Raw genomic sequence first — 22,828 nt, forward strand, 5'->3', positions numbered from 1 at the left:
ATTTTTAAATTCTCTTATTTCATAATTGTCTATTTATTTATAATAAAAATAATAATAATACCATTGTTATAATTTTTATTATTATAATTTTTTATAAATATCTAACTTTAGATGTGTAACTACCAACTATTAGTGAACTTCTATTAATAAAAATTCAATTTAATTATAATAATTAATTTTATAAGTAAAAAAATTTTTCATTCTTAAAAAATCTTTAATTATTCTAGTAAATCAAGAATAATTTTCTTTTCGGTGCACCTACCACACTTTAAACCTCCGTATATCCTTGAAACAGTTCTTTCTTTCTTTTTTAGCTTAGCAAATGCAGCAGGTCTTCTTATTTTGATACCTCCTAAAATTAAATCGCAGTCCTGACACTTAACACCGTTTTTAGCTTTCTTCTTAACAACGCCTAAGATATATTTTCCAGACGGTGTTTTTCTGAGTTGTTGTTTGTTTCTTGGTGTGTTATAAGCATGTGGTCGTTTAAAAGTTACTTTTCTTATTCCTCCCATGTTAATTTTTGTAAATAAAAATTTTTTAAAAGAAAAATATAATTTTATCGGTAAAAAATTTTAAGTTATTAATCGAACTAAAATATTTATTTAACTATAATAACTAAACTAACCTAAACAACTATAATAACTTAACTATAATAACTTAACTATAACAACTTAACTATAACAACTATAATAACAACTCATTAATTTTTGCAGAATATTTTAACAGATCAATCATTCGGTTGGAATAACCATACTCATTGTCATACCAGCAAATAATCTTGAAAAATTTATCATTTAACATAATACTCGCATTTAAATCGAAGATTGAACTTCTTTGATCACCAATAAAATCTGAACTAACAACATTTTCAGTAGTTATACCTAGAATGTGAGGATCTGCCTGTTCTTCTATTTTTTGCCTAATTTCCTCAAGAGTTGTTGGTTTCTTTATTTTTACAGTAAGATCAACAACAGATGAATCTAAAACAGGAACCCTAAAAGCTATTCCAGTTAGTTTATTTTTAAGTTCAGGGATAATTTTTGTTACAGCCTTTGCAGCACCAGTTGTTGTTGGAATTATATTGTTTAAAATTGATCTCATTCTTCTTGAATTTTTGGTCTTGTCTACAACGGGTTGTGAACTCGTAACAGAGTGAACTGTTTTCATTAATCCTTCCTCTATGACGAAATTATCATGTAAAATTTTAGTGATTGGCCCAAGACAATTTGTGGTACAGCTTGCGTTACTAATGATTTTAGTATTTTTTTTAATTTCCTTATGGTTTACTCCAAACACAAACATATCTATATCAGGTGATGGATAGGAGAGTATTATAAATTTACTATTAACATTCTTAAGCCCATCTACATTTTTAAATTTTCCTGAACATTCCAACAGAAAGTCGGTATTCCAATCAACATCCTCAGGGTTTTCATTATTCAGCAGTGAAATAACACACTTCTTTGTTTCTGAGAATACTTTAATCGAAGAATCATCAATTTTTTCAGCCTTTAAAAGTGTTTTAAACACAGTGTCGTATTTTAAAGAATAAAGAAAGTCATCAACTGTTTTATTTGGTGAATTTATTTTTGTAACGTTTAGATTGTTCTGAATGCAAAGTGTAAAGCAAATTTTACCAATTCTTCCAAAGCCATTGATACCAATTGTTAAGTCCTATTTCATAAAACTTTAGTTTAAAATTTAGATTTTATACTAAAGAAAAAGATGAACCCTATCAAAAACACAGGGATAAGGAGAGAAAATAAATGAAATTATATCTTTTTTTATATCTATAAAAGGAAAATTAAAGCTTTATTTGATCATTGAAAATAGGAATGGAACACTGAAACTAATAGTCTATTATCTTTTTTAATATATATTATATATCTTTTTTAATATAATATATATTTTTTTATTATTACTACATATTTATATTTGGTAATAAATTAACAAAAGTCATATTAAAAATATTTAAGAAAAGGCTAAAAGCAAATTTTTTTTATTTAATGTTAATAATTTATGAACTAACCGCCATGTAAACTTCCTAGAAATACTATGGTATTGACGTCCTTTAACACTGAATTAATAGAATCTGAAAACTCATATTCCATATCATTCATAATGCATAATATTCCAGGGGCTAACTGTCCATCAGATTGGAAAACAGATTGATCGTCCTCACCTTTATTAAATTTATTTTTTAGATAAATTATAATATCCTTTATTTTTTTAATATTATATCTTATTCTTTCATCTGTTGTTATCTTACAATCTTTGTATGGAACTTTGTTTTTATCCATTCCCGAGAATCTAATTTCAATCATAGAACTTCAAAATTTTTTTAAAAATAAAAATAAAAATTCAAAATAAAAATGTGTTGTAAAAAAGCTAAAATAATTTTATTTTATATATAATTTTTAGTAGTTAAGCGGGCGTAGCGTAATGGTAGCGCGTCTGATTTCGGCTCAGACGGTTAGGGGTTCGAATCCCCTCGTCCGTATTTTATATTATTTTAACATTGAATTTATTTTTTTATCATATTTTTTTTATTTTATTTTTTTAATTTTTTTAATTTTTTTAATATTTTTTTAATTTTTTTTATTTTTTTAATTTTTGTTAAAAAATCTATAAACTTTTAAACTTTTGGTAAATTATAATAATAGTTAAAAATTTATTTCCCCTAGTTTTTTTTCAAATTATCACTCCTTTTTAATTATTTTATCAATTTTTGATATTTGTAATAATTATAATTTTTTTACATAAAAGTTTTAAAAATTAACTTCCATCAGACATATTACGATATTACGAATTCTAAATTTTAAAAAAGGAGTTTAGAAAAATATCATTAAAAAAAAAAGGAGATAAAAACTAACTATCAAATATAAAAGAAAGTTAGGATAAAACTGATAACTCCTTTATTACACCCTTAAAAAGATAATCTTAGAAAAATGGTGATATTTTTATTATTTATAAAAAAAATAATTAAAAAAACAAAAAAAAAATAAAAATATGAATATCGAACAAGAACCAATTATTAACAAATCGAATGAAATTAGAAAACTGATAGACATAAATTTAGTATGTAAAAAAGGATTATCTCTCTACAGATTTGTAAATATGAATGAGCAGAAATTTTTAAAACTAACTACAAGAAAATTAAAAAAAAAATTACAACACAAAAAATTGAACCTACAAAACAAAAATAACGGCGAAATTAAACTCTCTGAATTAAAGATTAACGAAGAATATATTAATAAAAAAGATAATATACATAAAAATGATAATAAAGATTATTCGATGAAATATAAATTTTTTTTAAATGGAAAAAGAATAAGAAATAACGATTTATTAAGTGAATTTGAATGTTCTTATGAGTTTCAAGATAAAAAAATTTATGTTTTAGTTTTAAAACCTCATAATAGCCAAAGAAAAGTTCAAGAGAAAGTTATTTTTAAGAAAAACTTCAAAATAGTTAATAATAACAAAAATAAGGAATTGGATTTACAAATAATAATAAAAGAGAGCATTAGAATATTTAAAAAAGTTCGTGAATATTTAACAGACCCTGTGATTTCTAAAATATTTGTTTTATTAACTTTAATCAAAATTGGTAATTATTATCTTCTTTTCTTTGTGTTTTCAGTTTATTTTATGTGTTATCTGAGAGATTTCGTATCTGCATGTAATATTAGAGTTTCATCTACAATGAATCTTTTTAACTTAGACTCAAGTACTACCAAACTAGATAATAATAATATTATTATAGATGATAGTAGTAATAGTAATAATAATATTTTTTTGAAAACATTTGTAAGCTTTATTAATGTCTTATTATCGACTGTTAAAATTGCACTTATTTTCATATTATCAATTTTTTATATTGATTTTGAAGAAAGAATCGATTGATGATGATCTTTGTTAAAAATATCTTTTTTTCTATAATAAATAAAATTATTAATGTTAAATAAAAAATTTTAGAATATTCTTTTAAAAAATAATTTTTATTTTTTTCTTCTTATTGTTTTATTTTTATTTTATTTATTTAAAAAAAAAAGATATTAAAAAAAAATTAATTAATATTATAGTTAAGTTGTTGTCTAGAGAATGTAACAAAAATTTAATGTTTAGAAGTAATATGTAAATATATATGTAAATTATTAAATTAAAAAAAAATATAATTATTAAAAGATATTAGATTTTAAACATGATACTAAGTAGTATAATTATAATAATTAGTAGTAGTAATTACAATTTTTTATTATAATGAAATTTTAATTATTATGTTTCTCCTTATTAGTTTTATTTGCTATTACTTATTTTATTTTTTATAATTTTTATTATAATTATTATTATAAATAGTGTAAAATTTTTAAGATAAAAATATTAGTAGTAGTTATTAATAATATAATTAAGGATCTTGGTGATAAGTAAACTTTTTAAAGTTGTTTTTATTAATGTTTTAAAATAACTGATTTATTTTTATATTTATATATCTTAAAATCTTAAATAGAGTATTAAAAATATAAAAATAGCTAGATTTAAGAGTTTTAAAAATATAAAAATAATTTATAAATTTAGAAGATATTGTATCAAAATTCAATAATTCTCAGATAAATATTTTAAAAATATTTCAAAATAAAATTTTTTTTTAAAAAGTATAAGTTCTAGATTATTTATATAAAAAAGTATTATTTGAATATAAAGAGAAATCTATAATAATTTTTCAATTATAATTAGATTCTTTGTAATAAATATTGAAGAATCTAATTTTTCTTATTTTCTATTCTACTATAAAAACATTAGGTTTTACTTCTTAAAATTTGCTAAATATATAAAAAATATGTAAATATATAAAAAATTCACAAAATATTTAAACTAAAAAATTTTAATTGATAGCTAAGTAAAACTTAGGGGTAAATTCTTGAAGGATCTCTCGGAAACATATTAAAATATCTTATATCATTAAAATCGAATAAACTTTTCAAGAACCTTTCTAATCCAATTCCACATCCTGAATGCGTAGGAACTCCATATTTGAAAGCTTCTAAATAACCTCTTATACTTTCTGGGTCTATTTTCTTTGATTCAGCACTTTTTTTTAATTCATCGTAATTTGAAATTCTTTCGGCTCCAGACAAAATTTCCTCTCCCTTTAATATAAAATCATAAGATTTCGAATATTCAACTGAATTTTCATTATCAGTGTAATTATATGATGTATAAAACGCCCTCTCAGATTTAGGATAATCTTTTATAACAAAAAAATCAACATCATGTTTGCTTTTAACATAATTTCCTAAAAATTTTTCTTGCTCTCTTGAGAAATCTTCAGAATAATTAATTTTGAAGTTATTTTCTTTTAATATTTTCACACATTTCTTATGCTCATAGATAATTGGATTATCTGTAAATTTAATGTCTTCAAAATTTTTATAAGCCTTCAAAATTTCGATCTCGTCACTAAAATCTTCATAAAGTTTCTTAATAAGGTCTGTCAAATATGAATAGATATATTCAATAGTATATTCATATGACATGGACTCCATTTCTAAATCAAGTCCGGTAAATTCAGAAAGATACCTATTAATGTTTGATTCTTCTTGCCTATAAACATGACCAATTTCGAATACTTTTCTTAATCCGCCTATTACAGCCATTTGCTTATAAAGCTGTGGGCTTTGTGCTAAGCAGGCTGTTTTATTAAAAAAATCAACTTTAAAAACATTTGCACCACCTTCACTACTTCCTCCAATTAATTTTGGTGTTATAATTTCAACAAATCCTCTTTGTACCCCAAAAGATCTGAAAATATTGATAAGTCCTGATTTTATTCTAAAAATAGACTGAGCAATATTTGACCTCAAAAAATATGCTTTATTATCTAAACATTTGTTAAATTTGACATTTTGTTGGTTACTTAGAGGCATATCTACATCCTTGAGAATAAATGGAAGTTTTTTTGAGGATTCTGATAAAATTTTTATTTCTTCCACGGCAAATTCAAAATTTTTTACAGAACTTACTTTAACATCTGCAGAGACTAAATTCCCTTTTAAATGAATGTAAGATTCAGAAATTATTTTATGATATTCTGCTATTAAATTTTCATTCGATTTATCAACAACACATTGAATTGTATATATTCCTTGGCGGAGTTGAATTGCTGAAAGTATTTTGTTTATTGACTTTTTTGATTGCACAAAACCTGAAATATATGTTGGTTTATCTTTTAAACATTTAAAAGATTTATTTTTAACTAAAACTTCGATTTCTAAATAATTTTTATGGTTGTAGAGATGTTTCTTGGTTTCCATTAAAATTTTTTTTTTTATATTTAAAATTATTATTAACATATTAAAAATTGAATATTTATATAATATCATTCAACAAATTTTTAATTTATAATAACATTCTAACAAAAATTTTAAATTGAATATTTATAATAGCATTCTAACAAATATAAATTTTTTTAAAATAACAGTGAAGTAAAATATTCTAAGTTTAATATTTGTAAAATATATTTATCAAATAAAAATTAATTATAATAATAAAAAAAAAAGTTGTACTAAAAATTTTTTATTTTTATTTTTTTTATTTGAAATAAGGAAGAAAATATTTATTATTAGTACAAGATTGTTTTATTTTATCTTTTATTAATTAATTAAAAATCTCGGAAAAGTTTGTAAATTTTTTTAGAAATTTCTTATAAACTTTTTTTTTTTTTTTTACCAAGAAATTTTATATTTTTGTATTTTTTTAGAGATCTAGTTTTTCTTTTTTTATTGGAATGTCCTAGAATTCTTTCTAGTGATTTTTCCTCATCATTTTGTATTTCTTTATTGTTTTCGTATTTTTTTATTATTTCTTCCAGTTTAGATTTAAAAATCCGTGTGAGGGTTTTTTCATAAAGAGAGGGAATTTTTATGAAATTTTCAATAGAAATTATAAAAAGAAAAACAAATTTCATTTGAACAAATACAAATATATATATATTAGAAATGAATATTAAAATATAAAATACAACTCCTAAGAAAATATTTAGATAGTAATTCTGCATTATATCAGATTCAGAGAAAAATAAAAAATATTTTTGAAGGTTTATTTTCAATTAACACAATTTGTTATTAAAATAATAATATGCTGGAACAATTTAGTTTAACATTATTGTAAGAGATTCATCAAATTTTCTAAAAATATTTCTGATTTTTAAAAGTATTTTTTTTTTTTGGACTATCTAAATATTTTACAATTCTTATTATATATATATTTATTATATATCAAGCAAATAAACAAAATCTTATTTAATAATTATTTTAAAATTTATATCATGCGTTTTTATAATGGAATTACGACATTAGATGTTACTAAATTTATAAAATCATACAAAAAATGTAAAGAAAATTATTAATATCTAAAGAGGGATAGTCATTAAATCGATCTTACATATATATACATATGAAAGATCATATTTAAAATTATGTATACCATTATATTATAAATGCATAGATTCCTTCTCAAAATATTCTTGGGCATTTTTTTAGTAATAAGTAAAATAGTAATAATATTAATTGCTGTACTGAAAAATTTTAAAAATGTTTGGTCCTTTAAAATAAGTTTCATAGTTATAAAAGACATATGAATTAAATAACAAGAATATTGAGGTACTATATTCTAAATATAGAGTAAAGCGTGTTTTTAGAAGATTAAATATATCTAGAATGTAGGTTTTAATAAAACAATAAAGACATTAATTAAAAAAAATAATTTTTGAAAAGAAAAAAATTTAGAATTAGTTAAATGATTGCATATATGAATATTATAAAAAACACAATGAAACACATAAATATGCTTTTTAAGCACTTATAAACACGAATGGATATAATACATTATAACATATGACGTAAAACATAAGAATAAAAATAACAAAAAAGAGTATTACGAGAAGCTTGAAACACTTAAACAACAATAAAAAACATTAAAATAGTAATTATAAAAAAACCAAAGAGTTAAAAGACAGAAGTTTAATAAATATTATTTTAGAACCAGATAATCAACTAAACAATAATTAAAAAGATTTACCTGTAGCCTAAAAAAAATTTAATATTTTTTTAATATTTATTTTATTCAAGCTTCTTATAATAACTCTAAACGTATTAAATTTCCAATTTTTTTTGTGTTAAATTGATTTATTAAATTTTTTTAATAAACTAAAATGGAAATGTTCCCACAGCTTTCACAAATTATTTATACATACGAATCCAAAAAACTCATGATGTTTTTATAGAGAACAGTTTTTAAGAAAAGGAGAAGATATGTAAGTTCTGTTCTCAATTTCTATCTTTAGTTAAGTATAAGAGACAAAAAGAAGGATATAGTTGAAGATGTAACGTAAGAATGTGCATAAAGTCCAAGGATTATATCTTTATTAAAATTAATTTGCTCTTTGAAGGCATAAATGTGCCAATTAAAAAATGTTATGCAGGTTATAATAAATTACGTCTTAAAAAAACACCTGTCGCTAAAAATTTAAGAAGAATTGAAATATCAAAAAATACTTTAAGAAAGATAATTAAAAAGTTAGTCGGGTTAATTAAAGCCCCAAATTGTTCTAGAAAAAATTTGTAGGGTTTGGTGAAACTATACAAAGATGAAACAATGCTAAACTAGACAATTAAAATCTACAGAGGAAGATCACCAATAAATAATAAAAGACGGATTCATTATGTATTGGAGAATATGATTCAAAAATCTCTGAATACTTTGCAAATTTATTGAGAATAAGAAGTCTAAAACAATTATACCAATAATACGTTCACGAGTTGGCTTCGGAAGTATAATGGATTAAAATTTTAATATATGTTATACATAAATTAAAGAGCATGGTTTTGTTCATAAAATAGTATGTAATTAGTACAATTTTGTGGATAAATGAACTAATGTTCATACACGAGCAATTGAGTCATTCAAAAACGAGATAAAGTATGAAATAAAGAAAAGGTGTTAGGACAAATTTAAGGGAATATTTTCCAAATAAATTTTGCTTTTATTATATAATAGGAGTAAATTTTTTTTATGTGGGGAAAAATTTAACCCTAATCCAAAATTTTTAATAGAATTAATATGAAATTTAATTTTCTGTGTAGGAATTATTATTTTTTATAATAAAAATATAAAATAAAATTTGGTTATATTTAAAGAATTTAAATAGTAATTTATGATGTTATTAAGACTTAAAGCAACTAATTTACTCTTTTTTTTTTATTTGTTTTACTTATATAATTTATCACAACGCTTATTATAATTATTTTTTTTTGAAAACTACTCAGTAATTATAAAATTCTAGGGGTTTTCAAAAATCCTTTTTTAATGAAAATAATTTTTTTGATAAAAATTTTTTATGAAAATTGAATCAAAGAAAATTAACGTAAGCTTTCCAAATAAAAACAAAGCATTATCAAATCAGAGCCACGTCAAAATTATAGATAAATTTAACTTAAAGTTTGAATCTAATTCTTTGATTGCAGTATTAGGACCGAGTGGGTGTGGGAAGACATCTTACTTATCAACATTAAAAGGGTATATGCCAGAAGGATCAATTACAAGTGGTGAAATACTTTTAGACAATAAGGAGAGAGAATTTAACGATTTTTTTATTAACTCGTCAATAAATGAGCAGGAAGAATTATATTATGAAAATAAAACGGTCTATCAAAATATATATGAAGTTTCTGCTTTTTGTAATAAACTTGATGAATTTGATGATAACCTTGATTATTTTTTAGATGAGTTGGAGATCAAGAGTAAGAAGTTTACACTTCTATCAGCATTGTCAGGAGGTGAACTAAAAAGATTTATGGTTATTAAGACACTAATTTAAGATAGGAAGTATATTTTACTTGATGAGCCCACAAGTGGATTGGATGATATGAGATCTTACAAAATGGTTGAATTATTGAAGAAAGAAGTTGAAAAAGGCAAAACAATATTATTTACGGTCCATCAACCAGATTCTGCAATTTTAGAATTTGTTGATCAGTTAGTTTTATTTTATAAAGGAACTGTGATATATTCAGGTAAAGTAGAAGATGCAGAACAATATTTCAATAAATACGGAATATATAACGAAAAGAAGAGAAGTCTAAGTTTTTTTATGCTTGAAACAATTGAATCTAAAAAAGCTGAAATTAAAGAAATATTGTTGAGGATGATAAATGACATAAGAATTAAAGCCGATGAGGAAAACGAAAAAAAATATGAAAATTCTATTGAAAATCATAACAAAAATATGCCTTTTAGTTTAAAAGATATTTTTAGCTTATATAAAATTATTTTTATTAATCTGATAAAGGTAAAATATTTAACGATTATATTAGCTGTAATAATAACAACTTTTAGTTTTATTTTTTTTAAATATGACGTACAATAATAGAATAAGCCCCCATCGTAAAAAATTGTTACCTGAACTTTCTAAAAAAATAAGTCTTAAATATATAAAATATTTGATTGATAATGATCAAATGGACATTAATGATATGGAAAATCCTCCAAAATTAAATTTAGAAGATTTTATTTATACAGATGAATACAAAACGTACGATGAATATGATTTGCCATATAAAGATGAGAAACGTGTGAAGCCAGATAATTTAGATAGGTCATATAATTTTTTTTCATTATTTTATAATATGAAATTAGAAATATATGTTAATATTAGCCTGGCACTTCTGGTATTTTATTTCAATGGGATGAAAAATTTTTTTATTCAGGAAATAAGAAGAAGTTATTACTCACAATACACGTTAATGATGTCATTAATATGTGTATTTATAACTTATATATTTGCAACTCATACAATCGTAATTCTGTTAGTTTCAATGCTTTATGGGAGGATTAATATTTATATTTTATTATATTTATTACAAATTTATATTACATTATTTCCCCAATATTTTCTTGTAATTTCTTTTTTAAGTCTAAAACATTGTTGATTATGTTTATTATTCAAATAATAATTAATTCTGAAATATTTTTAACTAAACTTTTGGTTGGTTTAATTATAATATTTAGTATAAGACTCAATGCTGATAACTCAAATATTATTGTTTTAATTAAATATATTATTCCTCTCATCGATACATTCAATACAGGTTATTTACACAAAAAATTTTCATATATTCTCACTGATAAAATGATAAGAAATTCTGTATTATCTGCATTAAAATGTGATTCTGAAAATAAAAAAATTTTAGAAAAGTTGATTAATGAACAAAATATCTTACCAAAAAAGCATCAAAATATGCAATTAGGTGATTATAGTAATATATTTAATGAAATTTTCAATAGTATTATAGTTTTTTACTGTATTCCTGCCCTAATTTTTTTAACTTATAAATATTTTTATTTTAGAAATACTAGAATGGTATTATCTAAGTAAAATTGATTAGTTTAGAATTTTTCAAATTTTTTATTACTCTCAACAAACTAAATTTCACTCTGTCTTAATTCTTATAAAAAAAATATAAAGAAACGATGATATCACATTCAGAGTCATCTTCTTAAGAATTAAAAAAAAAAGAATCTAATCTTATAATCATCTGTATTAGCTTTAATAATAATTAAATGATTATTATAATTGAGTGATTATTAATTAAAACTAACTTTTATTTTAAAACTTTTAAAGGAAAAAAAAATAATATTTACTACACTAATATCAAAAGAACCTCTTGTTATTTGAATATATAATAATTTATTTTAAAAAATGATAACATATTTTTTAATTAATTAATTACTTTTATTTACTTTACTTATATTTATAAAATTTAAATTAACATAGAGTTTCTTGATTAATTAGAAAAATTAAGTGAGCTTTTATTTCTGATGATTCTAATATGGATTGTTTTGCCAACTAACTTGTTGTTGAAGAAACTTTTAAAATGGTATTATTATTCCATTAAAATATATTAAAGATTCTTATTAAAATATATTAAGAGACGTTTTAATAATAATATTATTTATATTATTATCTATTAAATATTTCCTCCTTATAATAATGATTTAAATTTATTTAATAGATTATTTTAAATTGTCAAAATATCTTGTACAGAATTATTATATGATATATATTATTCTAAACCTATTTATATTAATAATTCTAAACAAAAAAATATAGAAAATACTAAAAATCAATTTATTTGTATTTTTTATATAATAAATAGTTTTTAAGTATACTAAATTAGAAATTATTACCAAAAATGTTCGTCATATTTGTTATAATTTTATACAGAATGTATAAATTGAGAATTATTTATATAAGATGTAAATTTTAATTTGAGGAATTAATATTTAAATATGTATTCTCATGTAGGTTATTTTGTATATAATAATTTTTATATTCTTAAGTTATCATTTATTTTATTTATAAGGTATAAATACTCAATTATTATCTCTTAATATTATTATTTTTTTTTAGTTAACCTCAGAATCAATTTCTTAAATATTTTAATTAAAATTTGTTGTATGTTTTCTTTCTTTCTTATTTACTTACTTTCTTATTTATTTTTTTATTTACTTTTTATTAGTAGTATTTATTTATAATTAGTAATATTTAGTAAGATAAATATGAAATTATAAAATCTTTTAGATACTTATACAATAAGAAATATTATAAAATCTATATTTAAAAAATTTTCTAGAAAAAAAAATATTAAACAAAATTATATAATAACAACTAATTTATCAAATTTTTGGAACAACATTAATAGAATCAAAAAAAAAAACGAAATGTCCAATCTGAACATTGATCAATCTCTAAATAAGAATACCTCGACATTTTCAGATTCTACTGCTATAAAAAATGTGCCTTTACAGGATGATAATCCAACATTTAAAAAGCAAACGATGAAAACTGAATTTGAAAATTTTACGAAAGTGACTTGTAGTAAGAGTAATATTATAAAAGACAATAAAAAAAGGTGTGTTGATATTACAGGATCGTGTTCTACGTTGTGTAATATCGGAAATTCTGTTATTATGGAAGTAGATATCGATGATCGTGGGTTGAGTTTTTTTAGAGGTAGTAGTAATTATATTGAGAATTTGAAAACGAACAAACGTAAAAATATAAATAACAAAATAACTAATAATATAAATAACACTAATAATATAAATAACATTAATAAGAATATAAATAGTAATAACAATAACAACAATAATAACATTAATAACACTAATAAGAGTATAAATAGTAATAAATATAATAATATAAACAATTTAAATACTGGTGGAACTATTAGAAGATATCTGATATATGTTAAGAAAAGATTATTAGTAAATAACTTTGATAGTTATTTATATTTAGTATGTGATTCAGAAGGTGAATCCTCAATAGGAGATGTTAGTTATTCTGGGATTGAAATAAATGATTTTTATAATAACAATAATACTGTTCAGAAAAGTATTATTTGTAGTGATACGTATTTTAAGGACAAAAGTTGTACAACAGATAATTCTAAAAATTCTAGAAGTAGTATTCCTGTTAGTAAAAATATTTCCATTAATACAGCTGATATTAAGAGTACATATCAAAATATTTCTGTTGTTAATAGTAATGATAATAAATCTATAATTAATAGTAATAATAATATTAATAAATCTATAATTAACAGTAATATGAATGATAATAATAATATTAATAAATCTATTATTTATAGTTTTAGTAATGATAGTTTTTAAATAACTCAATAAATTTTGATTCTAACTTAACGATTTTGTCTGAAAAACATTTAAATAATATAAACAACTCAACTAATTTAAATGACATAAACAATTCAGCTAATTTAAATAATATAAACAACTCAACTAATTTAAATAATATAAACAATTCAACTAATTTAAATAACATAAACAATTCAGATACTAAAAATAGTAATAATTCAGATATTAAAAATAGTAATGAGAATTTTATTTATTTAAATAATGATAAAATTTATATTACCAAATATGGTATTAATATATTTAAAAAAAATAGATTAATTGTTGAGAAATATGTTAATAAAAAAAGTTTTGTTATTTTGTATTCAAAAATACTAACATCTTTATCAATTAGTAATTCCCTCAATCTTACAGCTGATAACATAAATAATACAGATAATAATACTAATATAAATAACACAGATAATAATAATACTAACATAAATAACACAGATAAATTTATTACTAAAAATTTACCAATTCTTAAAATAGGAGAGAGATATAACGTACTTGGTAAAATTCAATCTGGAAGGCTTCTTATATTTAAAATAGAAGCAGTAAATTATAAAAAAATGTGTTATGAATTGTTTTAATCAAAAAATATAAAGTTTTATTTTATATAACCCCTTTTTTTTCCTAAATTAATCTAAAAATTTGATAGAATTTATAAATACAGAAAAAGTTAATCTAAATTTAAAAACTTAAAATATTGAAAAACTTAAAATTTTTAAATTAAATTAAAAATCTAAACAGAATATTAGATAATATTTTATAATTAATAAATATTTTTAAATAAATTAAATCTATTTTTGTTTACTTTTTATTTGTATGATCAAAAAATTGATAAAATTTTTTAAAAAGTGAAATCATAACCTTTTACTTTTAAAAGTTTCAAAAAGTTTCAAAAAGTTTCAGAAAATTAAAAAATCTTAAATAATTCTTAACAAATAAAATTGTAAATTATAAAATAAGAATTTAAGAATTAAACAAGTAAAGTAGTATTAATAAATTTGAAATAAATAAATATTATAAACAATAACAATAATATCATTTATAAAAAATAAAACTTTCTTCCTTTTTTAAATCATAAATTAAAAAAAACAGATTTTTAATAAATATGGGAAAGAGGTATCAAAAACAAAGCAGAGTATCAAACAATATAACACATAAAAAAACAATCAAATTTGCAGAAACTAGCAATAGTATTAACACTGAAAGTGGAAGTAGTAGTTTTAATACAAATAATACTACATCGAATGGTGGAAATGCTATGATAAGGAATAATAATGATCATGGAGAAGGAAATAATAATTTTAAAAATGAATTAACAGACACGTCTAAATCAAATAATTTTAATAGTAACTACAACAAAAATTCGAATAAATCCAATGATCATAATAATAATTTAAACAGCTTCAAAAATTTATCAGAACTAAAACTTCAATATTTTGAAAAATATAAAAATTACACTGAAAAAACTATTAAAGATAATAAAAGGTATTATTGTTATGATATAAACATAGAAAAGAGTTTAGATGGATGTTTTTATTATTAATTTTAAATTAAATAAATAAAAAAAATAATAGTTAAGTATATTTAAGTTAAGTTAGTAATTCTTCTTTGTTGCTAAATAAGTTAAATAAAAATTATTTTAATCTATTCTTATAAGTGTATATACAATTAATTATATTTTAATCTATTCAATTAACAAAACATTGTGGTGATATATTAATTTAATTTATAAAATAAACATTTATACATTTTATTATATAAAAAGTTTTTTAATCTATTATAATCATCATTATTAATAGAAGAAAATATATTTAGTTATATAAAATATATTAAGTTATATAAAATATATTAAGTTATATAAAATATATTATAGTTATATAAAATATATTAAGTTATATAAAATATATTAAGTTATATAAAATATATTAAGTTATATAAAATATATTAAGTTATATAAAATATATTATAGTCATATAAAATATATTTTTTTAATAAAAATTGCAACAATAAGGAAGAAAGGAGTCTCTATTAGTAAAAATTATTTTTATTTCTTCTATATTTAAATTTTTATGTTTTCTAATCTTAATTATTGTTAGCTATATAATAAAATATGAATTATTTATATAATTTAACAATTTTACTTACGTAATTATAGAAACATTTCTACAAATATATAATAATTTAATACTTATCTAAACAAATATATAATAATTTAATATTTATATAAACAAATATATAATAATTTAATATTTATATAAACAAATATATAATAATTTAATACTTATCTAAACAAATATATAATAATTTAATATTTATATAAACAAATATATAATAATTTAATATTTATATAAACAAATATATAATAATTTAATACTTATCTAAACAAATATATAATAATTTAATATTTATATAAACAAATATAAAAGCAAAATTTAATAGAATAGAAAAATTTAATAGAATAATAAAAATATTTAACAATTAATAGAATAATAAAAATATTTAAAAATATTTAAAAATTTTTTTTTTTTTTATTTTTTATGTATCATTTAAAATCTTTTACAACATTATCTTCTTTCACCTCATCCCTACCAAAAAGTTTAAAGAAAAATTACAATAAACTAAACATTTTAGAATTTAGTGATTATCTAATCGAAAAAAAGATGTACGTAATTCTGTTACAACTTTTAGAAGTAGTTAATAGCACAAATTATAAAAATACAATAAAAAATGTGAATAAAAAGATTCAGACATTTTTTCAATAGTTTGTAAAAAATTTATAAAATCACTAACTATAGATTCCCCACAAACTTACAAATATCTAAGCTATTATCTCAGAATACGACCTTTATCACAAGATGATCTGCTAATAATCTACAATAGCGTGAAAAATAGCTTGAATATAAATGAGTTTGATAAAAAGATTTGTGATTCTATTTTTGATTACATTCAGAAGTATCCAAACTCTGATATTTCAGTTTTTGCATTTCTTTTGATAAAATTTTGTTCAAATTCTATAAGTTATTAAAAAATACAATAAATATTTTTAATTCAGATTTAAATAGTAATAATACTATTAATTTAAATAATAGTAATAATAATATAAATAATAGTAATAGTAATTCAGATTTAAATAATCTGGATGAGAATCTATTTATTAATTTTAACAATTTTTATAGTAAAATTTTAAATAATAAATTTATTAAAGAAACAATTGAAAAATATTGTAAAATAGAAAAAGATTTTTGTATTTTTTTAATAATAAAATTTGATTTTGATATTATTAATAATTCTAATTCTAACTTACAATCTTGTAAAGATCTGTTAGATTACTTAATAAGTAATGATAAATATAATAAATTAATATTAAAAGACAAAAAAAGTATGGATAATTTAAAATTAACTAAAATTTTATTATTAATAAAAAATAAAAATAAATTTTTTAGATTAATTTTTAATAACATTAACAAATTTGAAAAAGTAAAAATAGAAATATTAAAATTTTTAATAACTAATAGTCATATAAATAACATAAAAAATTTTAATATTCTAAATAATGTTGATTTTACTGATATTTTAGATATAAATAATTTAGAAATTATTCTAAATTTTTATTTAATTTTTAATATTAAAGGATTTGATTATAATTTGATAAAAAATGTTAAGATTAATGATAATTTAACAATTTATCAATTTATCAACATAAATTCAACTGTTATTAATACTATTGATCATTTGAAAAATAAAAATTATTTAAATTTAGTTGTAAATAAAATAAACTATTTAAATTATAATTGTAATAATATTAATAATAATAAAATAAGCAATTTAGATAATAATAGTAATATTAATAATTTAGATTATAATTGTAATAAAATAACTAATAGTTTTGATTTGAGTTTAAATTTAAAACATCTTAAAAATTATAAAAATTTACTTTCTGATTTTCTTAATAATAAAAATTTACTAAAAACGGAAAATAAAAATTTAAAAAAGTAGAATTTGAATATTTTTTATATTTTTTAGAATCTAATATTAAAAATACGAATTTAAGTAATTGTTTATTAATTATAAATGATAAAAAGATGTTTATTGAATTTTTAAATATTTAAGTAACTGTTTAGTTGAATATAAAGAGAATATTTTAAATATTTTAGAAATATTTACTAATAACAATATTACTAATAATATTATAAATTCTATTGATAAAAGTAATATTACAAATGTTATTAGTAGTAGAGATATTAATAATTCTAATAAAAATATTTTTTTAAAAAATTTGATTACGATTTTGAATATTTAAAAGAATGTGGTTTAATTAATATTAATACTAATATTATAATATTAATATAAATAATACTAATATAAATAGTATTGATAATAATAGGAATAAAGAAAAATAAGTATTATTAATAATGATAATGTTGAGAATAAAAATGTTAAAAATTTGGAATACTTTTTATTTAAACTTATAAAACAATTAGAAAACACCAAATTTAGAAAAATACCAATTTTAAAAATTTGAATACCGAAATTTCTAAAAATTTATCAATCCTAAAAATTTTATAAACTCAACCAAAAAATTTGAGGAATTAATAAAATTATTAAAAATAAAATCAATAACAAAAACACTTAAACAAAAAACAAGAATAGGTTTAAAAAGAGAAATAGTGAAAATTTTCATTGAATTTGTTACTAAAGATATTTTAGTTGATATTATTTTATGTGATTATGAATTTTTATCTGAAGAAGCTATTTTATTAGGATTTAGAAAATATAAATTTAGTTTTATTGAGATTAAGAATTATATATTTAATATTAATATAAATAATAATACTATAAGTAGTAATACTAATATAAATAATAATAATATAAATTTAATCTTCAATCTATTTTTAGAAATAATTTTTGTGAATTTGAATTTAGTTATTTAGAATCTGAATATATAAAAAATTTTTGCAAAGATGAAATTTTATTAGAAGCCATTTATTTAAAATTAAATCAAAAATTTAATGAATATTTAGCTAACAATTCTATTGAAGTCTGCAATGATATTTGCAATAATACTAAAAATAAAAATAATTCTTATTATACTGAAGATGATGATTGTCCTTATCACAAATTAATTTACAAAAGAAATATTAATATTAATAATAATTATAATAAAAATGTAAATGATATTAAAAATGAAAATTCTAATCATATGAGTCATTTAGTAGACATTATCGATTTAATTGAAAAAAACAATAAAAAATTTTTAAAACATTTTTTAGAATTTATTAATAATTTTAATCACCTAAAAAGTAATAAAAGTTTAGTTATTAATGAGAATTATTGTAGTAAAAGAAGTTCTAAAATTTTACAAATACTGAATATTAAATTATACAATTTAGAAGAAATGCAACAAAATTTTTTATCGAATTTCGAATATCATACAACTTTTGATATTTCATTGTTTTTAAATTTTATTAATTTAAACATAAATATAAATAATACTACTAATAATACTAATACTACTACTAATAATAGAAACTTTATTTTAGACCTAAATGACGAAAGTCTAAAATTAATAACTGAAAATTTAATAATTACTCATCCTGAAGCATCATTATCATATGATTTTATAAAATTAAACGTTTCAAATGCTAAATATACAATTTATAAAGCTAATGAATTGGTTAGATGTGAATATATTTATAAAAAGTTAAATTTATTATATTCAAATATCTACAACACTGTTAATAACACTTCTACAAATATTATTAACAGAAATATTATTAATACTAATAGTTATAATACTGATATTAACAATTATGATGATGATAGTAATGATTTAAAGAGAGCAGATATCCTTCTAATGTTTCAGCAGGTAAATTTTTACAACAATAAACTTTTTTTGGATGCATTTACAAAAAATATTCTAAATTTTGATCAAATATATAAATTACTCAAAAATTACAATAACTGTTTTTACAAAGAATCGATAGAAAAGATTATCATTTGTCAGGATAGTTTTAGTGGATTTTATAGTAATTATATAAAAAATAATAAAAATTTAGAAAACAATAAGTTGTTTAGTAATGATGAGATTATTAAAATTATAGAAAAAGTTCTTAAAAATTTATTTAATTTATTATAATTATACTCATAATAAATATATTAATATATATGTTTTTAATAACTGTTATTTATAATAAACATATTAATATATTTTTTTAATAATTACTATATTTAGTAATATATTTTTAGTAATAATAAAAATTTAAAGAAAAATTAAGAGAAAAAAATTTAATTTCTTTTACATCACGAAATAGACGGTTACACCAATAAGTACAACAGCTACCAAAGATACTCCTCCTATAATAAGACCTTTTTTAACATTGCTAATTCCCTTATTACTACTACTCTTACTATCAGAACTACTATCACTACTATCATTGGTTTCAGATTGAGAAGCACTGCTGCTTTCAGTAATTTCAACATTGTTCTCTTCATTTTCATTTCTACATTCTGTGTCTTTAATGTTATTGTAATCATAACCTGCCAATTTGAGACACCCCTGGAAATTTTTAGAAGATAAAATTTTTTGCATTTGAGTTAAGCATATTTCTGTATTGCACATAGACAAATAATTCCTAACACCACAATCAATTATTGCATTGTTAATGCCTGTACCACATTTAGATCCACCAACACTACGGATAAAAAAACCTTTAATGATGAAATAGTAAGCCTCCCATAAGTATGTGTTATTATTGTCTTTACACAATGTTATATCAAGTGATTTATAAGGTGTTGTTCCTAAACATAAAATGTTTGTTGTGGCATTTGCACATACTGCAGATGATACGAAGTTATCAGTAAATACACAAGTGCTACTACTATTGCTGTTATTAATAGGACAACATTTTACGTCATTTTGTGACTCTCTAAATGAAAAATATTTATTATCAGATTTACATTTACATTTCTTACTTTTTTTATATTGACTAGCAGAAAAAATGATGCTTCTTGCCGCTTTGTTTCTACAATATTTTTCAAATTTAAATTTATCGACGTCTGAATTTTGTTTAAACAAATGGTTGTAGATCACAGCGAAACTTCGTAATTTATCAGCAGACTCGATTAAAGTACTGTTGTTATCAAAATTTTGTATAATACAATTCACAGCAGTTGATGTGCCATCAGTATTGATTATTACACCGTCGATATCACACTCTTGATCATTTTCTGATTTGTACAATGACGAAATGTTAACAGTATATGTGGGAGGTTGATTAGGTGGTCCTGCTGCTGCAGCAGTGGTGGAAATCTCATATTTGCTGTAATTTTCAAAACTAAACATTATATCAACAGATGATACGTTAGTATCACCCAAACATGATATTTTATAATATACCTTACTATTGTATATTCTATCATTAGGAGTATTTGTAACATTTGTTAATTGAGTAATTGATAGATGATTGGTATTTGTATTTATTACCAACGGTAGTAAAGAGTTATTTTTATTTGATTTGTTAAAATTTTTATAAACGTCTTTAAGATCGATCATAAGGACGAAGTCCTGTTGTGGGTTTCCATTTGCTTGTGCTGCTGTAGAATTAATACTTTCCCTAATTTTGTCTAGGCCTATGGTATATTTAACTCTGAAATCATCAATAATAGAATACTTAATGTCATCTGAATCAATATTAGTGTTAAATTTATCAGCTTCTACTTTCATTGTGGCACCATCATTATCAAACATCAATTGGTTAAGAAATGCAAATTTAGCAGAACTTCCTAATTCATCGATATTTTGAGAAATGTTGTCATAAAAATTTGCAATATTCTTATCTGCATTGGTTAAATTATTAATTTTTGTGGAAAGATTTATTTTACTAATTGAAAACTTTGTGTTAAGAGAAAGTAATCCTAAAATGTTCATAAGAAAATTAAAAATTTTTTTTTCTTTTTATAATTAAAGGAACTGATAAATTGAATAACAAAAATTTGTTTTTAAATGTTTTAATTAAAAATATTACGTAATTATTTTAAAAAATAAATTAATAAAAATAACTGTTCCTTCAATTATATAAATTTTTAATTTTGAAAGTGGCTTTTTTTTTTGGTTGTGTTATTTGTTATTTTTTGTTATTTTGTTTCTTTATTTGTAAATTAAAAAATTTAATTTATTAATTTTATTTTAAAAAATGTTAGAATGTTAACAGAAGCTGTAAAATATAATATTATATTCATTATTGTATTATTATTCATATAATATAAAATATTGTTTTTCTAATTTAGTTATCAAAACAAAAAAAAAAATTTCTTTAAATTTTAAAAAATAAAAAATTTTTATTTTAAAAATATACAGAAAACCATTTAATTTATTTAATATTATAAAATAGTTTTATATAAAAATTACAGTTTATTTTTAATTTAATTTCTAATTTCTCTTAGATTTAGTATTTTTTTATTATCTTCTATAGTTATAAACTGTTAATTATAAAATGTTTATAATAATAAAATGAAAATTCTTTTTTGATAATCTTTAGATTTTTTTTTTAAATCATAATTTGAAACGCAATATCATTTTTTGTACTCCAAATTTAATAAATAAGATCTTCTATATATATTTCAAAACTTCATTTCTATTATTAGAATATTTATTAATACTATGGATAAATATCCTAAGAATAATAATAAGAATAATAATATTTCAATTACAAAAGAATTAAAACAACAACTAAAAATATCAAACAAAACACCTTTAGATATTAAATTTATAAAAGTTTCAGTATTATCTGAGGATTACAATTTAAAAATTAACAATAAACTAAGAAAAAGACTTTGGATGTTTATGTTAAATTATCTGCCTAAAAATAAATTTAAGATTGAAAATTTTTTAAGAAAACGAAGAAAGTTATATAAATTATATTATAAAGAGAAAAGTAATTCTTCATATTATTATTATAAATTTAATAATACTCCTAATAAAATATACAATAATATATATAATAAAAATTATTATAAATTTAGTAATAATACAAATTATATAAATTATACAAATACTAATAAATCT

At 19.6% G+C, this 22,828-nt stretch overlaps 2 protein-coding genes and 1 non-coding gene across 3 annotated transcripts; 2 read left to right on the plus strand and 1 right to left on the minus strand.

Moving 5' to 3' along the window:
• Positions 1 to 687: 687 nt before the first annotated feature.
• LOC121130959 (uncharacterized) lies at positions 688 to 2,038 on the minus strand. The gene is made up of 2 exons (XM_040726577.1): positions 2,033 to 2,038; positions 688 to 1,677 (listed from the first exon to the last, which is right to left on the minus strand). Exons 1-2 carry the CDS (start codon positions 2,036 to 2,038, stop codon positions 688 to 690), a joined length of 996 nt encoding a protein of 331 aa, XP_040582511.1.
• Positions 2,039 to 2,431: 393 nt separating this feature from the next.
• On the plus strand, positions 2,432 to 2,503 carry TRNAR-UCG (transfer RNA arginine (anticodon UCG)). Its single transcript has one exon. It is a non-coding gene; the product is annotated as a tRNA-Arg (tRNA).
• A 6,897-nt stretch (positions 2,504 to 9,400) lies between these two features.
• Positions 9,401 to 10,304, plus strand: LOC121130960 (ATP-binding cassette sub-family G member 4-like). The gene is given in 4 exon segments (XM_040726578.2): positions 9,401 to 9,663; positions 9,729 to 9,733; positions 9,786 to 10,076; positions 10,300 to 10,304. Coding segments are annotated over 4 exon segments (564 nt in total).
• The last annotated feature ends 12,524 nt before the right edge of the window (positions 10,305 to 22,828 follow it).

The sequence above is a fragment of the Lepeophtheirus salmonis genome, unplaced genomic scaffold (assembly GCF_016086655.4).
Source record: "Lepeophtheirus salmonis unplaced genomic scaffold, UVic_Lsal_1.4 unplaced_contig_14546_pilon, whole genome shotgun sequence".
Lineage (NCBI taxonomy): Eukaryota > Metazoa > Arthropoda > Copepoda > Siphonostomatoida > Caligidae > Lepeophtheirus > Lepeophtheirus salmonis.